At 45.0% G+C, this 6,258-nt stretch overlaps 2 protein-coding genes across 3 annotated transcripts in view; both read right to left on the bottom strand.

Annotated features, from left to right (window-relative positions):
• Positions 1–618: 618 nt before the first annotated feature.
• Positions 619–4,887, bottom strand: LOC124002757 (SLIT-ROBO Rho GTPase-activating protein 1-like). Its single transcript, XM_046310483.1, has 2 exons — positions 4,553–4,887; positions 619–3,557 (listed from the first exon to the last, which is right to left on the bottom strand). The coding sequence occupies exons 1-2, from the start codon at positions 4,751–4,753 to the stop codon at positions 3,156–3,158; spliced, it is 603 nt and encodes a 200-aa protein (XP_046166439.1). The 5' UTR covers positions 4,754–4,887; the 3' UTR covers positions 619–3,155.
• The window catches only part of LOC124002746 (SLIT-ROBO Rho GTPase-activating protein 1), a 163,146-nt gene continuing 161,636 nt past the window's right edge, over positions 4,749–6,258 (bottom strand). For both annotated transcript variants that reach the window (XM_046310463.1, XM_046310471.1), the window contains exon 21: positions 4,749–4,942. In XM_046310463.1, coding sequence (XP_046166419.1) covers positions 4,888–4,942 — 55 coding nt within the window. In that variant the 3' untranslated portion in view covers positions 4,749–4,887. The remainder of the gene's footprint in view (positions 4,943–6,258) is intronic.

The following is a 6,258-nucleotide window of genomic DNA, read 5'->3' as shown; positions in this document are numbered from 1 at the left end:
AGACAGAACGTGTCTCCTTCCTGAGCGGTATGACAGCTGTGTGGTCCCATGGTGTTTATACTTGCGTGCTATTGTTTGTACAGATGAACGTGGTACCTTCAGGTGTTTGGAAATTGCTCCCAAGGATGAACCAGACTTTTTCTGAAGTCTTGGCTGATTTCTTTTGATTATCCCATGATGTCAAGCAAGGTCGGCCTTGAAATACATCCACAGGTAAACCTCCAATTGACTCAAATTATGTCAATTAGCCTATCAGAAGCTTCTAAAGCCATGACGTCATCTGGAATTTTTCAAGCGGTTTACATACACTAAGTTGACTGTGCAATTGTTGGAAAATGTATTTGTGTCATGCACACAGTAGATGTCCTAACCAACTTGACAAAACTATAGTTTTTTTTAACAGGAAATGTGTGGAGTGGTTGAAAAACAAGTTAATGACTCCAACCTAAGTGTATGTAAACTTCCGACTTCAACTGCACCCATTTTCCGCAGAGTAAGATGTACATTAACTTGAAAATGAGTTGTAAATAGTGAAGTATATCCTGTAACACAATGACCAGAGGTTTAGAGTGCTGCCGACAACATGCAGTGCTAATTTAAGGACAAAAGACCACTTCAGACTGAACAATTGCCTTTATTAGAAAGAAAAACCCTTGAGGAACAACCCTCAAATAGCTCTAAAAGTTAAGATATTTCATGCCAAATATACAGTTCTATACATAAAAGTGCATTGTCACAATGTATAAGCAGTATCTTTATTATTCAATAATTAATAACTTTTTCTAAAATGGCATCATCATTATTAATTCATTCATCTCGCTTCCTACTGCTCGTAACACAGGGTCTGAAATGAGAATGCAACAGTACAGAACATAGTTAAAGTTCCTCGAAAACATTTTCAAAGGCACTTTCACGTGTACATACTACAGATGTACAAGGACACAAAGTTAGTCAACAGGCAGGACACTACTGTGTATGATTGGCATAGAGAGAACACAGAATACAACAGGCTCATGTTCATTAGGAGACACTGTAGCAAAACGGAAAACTAAATGAGTGTTTCTTCTTGGTACTGCCTCCGTTTGTCAGTTCTCTTCCATTTGGTGTCGAATGAATACGATCCGGGTTTGGGTGGGACACCTGCAACTTGAGACATTTTTGAATTTCTACATCCTTTGTTCAAAAAATCCTATCCAATTCTAACAAAACTAAAATCGTAAACAAATAAACATTACAGAACTCAGAAAAAAAGGTTGTAAAATCCAGAATTCAGATCATATTCACTTTTAATATACATGAATGTTTTGCAATAGACAAAAATAAACCTGTTGCAGTTTGTATTTCAAGGAAAACATTGCTTATTGGGAATTTGGTTTTGTTTGTCCTTGCTCTTTAACCAGATGCTTCCCCACACATGCACCTATCAGTCTTCTTTCTTCAGCTACACAGACAGACTTCTAGAGGGCGCTGTCACAGAATTGGAAAACAGGGGGGCATTCAGTTCCAGTATGAGTAGGCCAGTTCCCTCGGTGGTCAGTTGTCACATACACCCACATCATGTGACATGCGATTATGTATTCCCCAGGACCAAATAAATCATTCAAGAGGGGGTTTATCGCATACATGTAATGACAAATTCCTGATGGAGAATCTAAACATCAGTCACATCTCCCCCACAGAGTAATGGACCAGCCCATCTCTCTATCCACAACACAAGGATTAGCCTACATGGTCAGAGGGGGCTATTGGGATAGAAAGCTCCTCACACACTGACATTGACAAGAAACACAAGAAGCAGTATGATGAACAAGGTAGTATTTTACAGTAACAGTCAGTTAGTCCATGGCTACTGGCAGCACTCCGTCGTTGGGAGAGTTGCCGTGAGTCTTTCCACAAGTTTTTGGAGTCTTGCACAAGGAGAGAAAGAGAGAGTAACATCCATGCTCTAAAACTATGATTCATTTGGACAGAGAAAGCCAGGCATTGTGTGTTGTTGTACAGTAAAGCAAGCTCTTGTGTGTTGTGTATACCATTGGTCATATGCATTGTGGGGCGTCTATAGTACAGCAAACCATTCTCAACCGGATCCTTGATTCTAAAAACATAAGGCCAACGAAGGTTCGACACAGGTCTTTAAGGGTATATAACAATTTTCACAGAATTTCCATAATGGGTAATATTTCACATAGTGGTTGTATCCTCGTCTCCCTCCAGACCTTGTTTAAAACGACTCTTCTGTGTTAAAAAAAGCCATGTGAAATCAACATGTACAACTTGAATCTTGTACAAGTTTTCATAATTCATACATATATATATATATAAGTGTACCCTTATCATCACACACATATCTGGACTCTTCCACTCCCTGCTTCAGTCAGTCTCTGTCTCAATCTCAGCTATAAATATTAGTTAGCTACACTCATACTACCAGCAGCTTTCGATTGGTGGTTTGAACACTATTGACAGCTTATATTTCTGAGTGGCAGTAAGGCCATACGATCAGTACTCTAAACCTAAGTATTTTTCATCTAAGTGAGAAGCGAACTCCAGTCGGGCACAGCCGACACGGACTACATTTCCCATAGTCCCCCTGGCTGAGTAGTAAACAAAACGTGCACCACTTCGTTTCTTTAGCGTTCATTCTTTTGTAGTTCTCTAGTTTCTGTAACCTCGAAGGAAGCCTTTGTTTTTGTTACTGTATATAGTAATGATGAAGAAAAAGTTGACTTATCTAGCGATGCAAGGCATTTCAGCAGATTCTACAGTATTTCCCATATGATATTGACAAACTATTTGTCTGTTGAAAATATTCACACTGAAACATGCCCTTTTCTTTGTGGTAGTTCAGTCTGTTTAGCAGACCAGAGAATATCCCTATGTTGTCATTGTCAATAAATGTAGTTAACTTACTTGACACTGGTTAACTTCTAGACACTGCAAGAAAACAAATCCACCTCACAAAGAAAACAAATACAGCATCCTTGCTTACTTGAATGTCTCAGATCTCTTTAATCAATGTCCAGGCAATGGACTGTTCTTATACTGTCCTCACAATGTTATAATTATTATTAGAATCTATACACATCGATAACATGTTGCTACTGTATCTAGACTCTTCTCCCATTGGCCTCTGCTCCTGTCCCAGAGTTCAGCGTTCACATGGTGCACGACTTGTCCAGGGGGTCCTGGGGAGGGGGTGCGGCGGGGAGGTGGGTCGGGCCCGTCTTGGGCAGGACCAGGGGCTTAGGCCTCAGAGCGGGCGGCTTGAGCTGCACCCCCATGCGGGGCACCACCATCGGCTTGAAGGTGCTCATGGTGTCGCTGGAGGAGCTGGTGCTGCGGCGCATCGGCGCCCCCCCGGCCTCGCCGGTCTGGGCCCTCAGCAGGATGTTGTGGAGGGGACTGAGGGACTCGCTGGAACTAGCTGGGGTGGGGCCCCCGGTCGACTGCCTCTGCTCCAGAGTGTCCAGCACCACGTCGGGGGCGTGCTTGGCCGAACTCTGCCTCTCGAGCTCCCGCAGCTCGTTCAGCGCCGTGTTCATTGTCTCCTCTATGTCCTGAAGGGAGAGAGAGCGAGCGGTAGGTAAACAGTGGGAAAAGACAGAGAAGTTCATAAATATACAGTGACATCCTTATGGGATTCCCAATCACTGCCGGATGTGATACAGCCTGGAATTGAAACAGGGACTGTAGTGACGCCTCTTGCACTGAGATGCAGTGCCTCAGACCTTTGCGCATGCGAGCTCAGTCAGGACAAGAGTGCTGCTTGAGACTGAAATCCCTGGGCATGTGCCCGACTTCGAATACCAAAGACAAGATGCAGAGATGACAAGACATTCATCAGAGCATCTCCCTACTAGACAGAGACAGACAACCCAATGGAGAGAGACATCATCCTCTTTTTGACCATCAGCTTCCTCATTAGAAGTCTCTTCACACTGCTGATGGCTTGTCATGATTTCCCACAATGCATACTGCTACCGCCAAGACGCATCGCATTGTTATCAGAGCTCTGATAAGGTAATTGTGGCCTGTAACGACACAAAGTATCCCCATGCAGACACTGATGCCTGCTTTGAAATAATGACTTTCTATTTTCTGATCTGACAAGCGGCACTCGGACCAAATTAGCAGCTTGTGTGACGGTGTGGAACATTACAAAAATAGATACTCGATTCTCAAAAGCGATTTAACTCAACGTCAATATCCCAGAAGCTATATGAAGCAACAAAAACAATTTTTTTGTGATATTCTTACTAGCGCTGCGGTTGCTGCTAGCAGCAATTCTTTAAATAAAGTTTTACTTGCAATGATGGTGACATGTGGTTGTCTCGTCTCACCTACATTTGTTGACTTCACTTATTGTAAGTCACTCTGTATAGGAGCATCTTGATAACATGACAACTAGATTGTCAATGTGAATGTGTTTGGGAGTGATGTGACAGAGGTGTTCAGGAGCAGAATACAGAATTAGCACTGACTAGGTTTACAGGGCGGTGCAGGGCTGTGGTGCTGGAGTGAGCTGTGCTCGTCCCTCGTTGCTGATGCTGACCTGTGCGATGGTCTCCGGGTCCAGGGGCTTGCCGCCACCACCGTGCGGGTGTGGGTGGGGCTCCTGGAACACGGCTGTGTACTGGCCAGAACTAGTGGAGCGTCGGATGGGCGGGCTCTCCATCTTCTTCAGCGACTCGTGGCGGCTGATGTTGGTCAGGCTGCCGTGGCCGGTACGCCGCCGGCGCTCTGGGCTGTCCATGGGCAGCTGGCCGTGGTTGCGGCTCCGCAGCAGATCCCGGGGGGCTGAAGGAGTGACCCAGCACCGGAGAACCCATCTCAGGGGTGTGAACCTGGCCCCCGTGGCTCTGCTGGGAGTGCACTATGCAGTGGACGTCACTGGGGCGGACAGGGGGGGCGGCGGGATGGGGGTTCCGTCTTCTTTCTGTGCCTGCCGTGGGGTGGTGCAAAGACACAGAGGTCAGGTTATTTTATTGAACCCTTATTTAAAACTAAGCAGGTCTATGGCCTTGTACGTTATAAATGTTGCCTGGTCTTGCAGACAGGCCGTGGTAATGTAGCTACAGTCCCTCACTGACTCTTAGTCACTAAGTGGATCGAGACACCAGGCAGAGTTGTTGAAGCCTTCTGTCTGAATTTAGTGTTCAGATGTAAACCTATATATCCCAAAGTGCTCCTAGTAGCTTGTTCAGAGCCCAGGTATAGTGAGGGCTGGCAGGCCTTACGCTGCAGCACTGAGAGGCCTGCAGGCTGGGTCATTATCAGCACCTCCAGCCACAGCAGGCCCCCTGCCTGGGAGAAGGTACAGCTGGCTCAGCATTAGAGCTGTCCTCCATCTGAACCTGGCTGTCTCAACACACCCTCTTGAACATTGATATGCATTGCACAAGCATTTCGCTACACTCACATTAACATCTGCAACCATGTGTATGTGACAAATAACATTTGATTTGATACGCGCAAACAAACACACGTCATTTCTACCGGGGCTCTAAAAAGACACTGCTCTGATCCGCATATTTATAACACCCAGCCAGCAGGAGACAGCAAAGTGTGTGTGTGAGTCATAATGTTATATCACACAACCTGATCAGCACTAAACACTGCAGGCTGGCTTGTTGTAGTATCCAAACTGGTGTCGTTACAAGACCATAGTAGTTGGCAAGACAGCACAAAACAGATGTGGGACCAGGCTAGCTGCACATCACTTTCTGTCTCATATCAGTGTTGTGACAAAACCTTTATCTCCATGAAATGTCATTCATGAGTCTCGCAGTTATTCATTCCTTAATCATCCCTCCCAGGCTTTTCAGAGTGTTTCAAGTCCCAGTCTAATTCCTGCCTAATGAACACGGTCTCAGCCACCGTCATTAAGAGCCTGAGGGAGAGGGACCTTCATCATTGAGCTAAATATGGGCCATGATGTGTTCTGATACAGTATGGAGGACTGGCTGGGGGTTGGGAGTGGAGTGTGTTACTGCAGGGGGTAAACAAGTGCAGAGACTCATCATGACCAGTAGGGGGGAGTAAAATCACAACTTAACCTATGAACAGGCTTATAAGAAGGAAGATAACTGCTACAGTACAACCCATAGACAGTCATTGTGTACTTTTAAACCCTATTATGCACTAGCTATTCATCCAAGATTCTACAGTAAATGATATGCATTCCTGTCTATCAACACAATACAGAGACAACGGTTCACTGATATGATGGCATTCCTTCCCATCTTATTGATGTCATAC

This window comes from Oncorhynchus gorbuscha, linkage group LG02 (assembly GCF_021184085.1).
Source record: "Oncorhynchus gorbuscha isolate QuinsamMale2020 ecotype Even-year linkage group LG02, OgorEven_v1.0, whole genome shotgun sequence".
Taxonomy (NCBI): Eukaryota; Metazoa; Chordata; class Actinopteri; order Salmoniformes; family Salmonidae; genus Oncorhynchus; species Oncorhynchus gorbuscha.
Note: the sequence above shows the minus strand (reverse complement) of the source record. Positions and strands in the feature narration are given on the sequence as shown.

What these genes read in the sequence shown, in the direction of transcription:
- LOC124002757 (XM_046310483.1), bottom strand. Translation starts at nt 4,753, where the DNA reads ATGGACAGCCCAGAGCGCCGGCGGCGTACCGGCCACGGCAGCCTGACC. An exon ending in ACCCGGAGACCATCGCACAG is followed by an intron (nt 3,558 to 4,552) that starts GTCAGCATCAGC and finishes CTCTCCCTTCAG; the next exon opens with GACATAGAGGAGACAATGAA.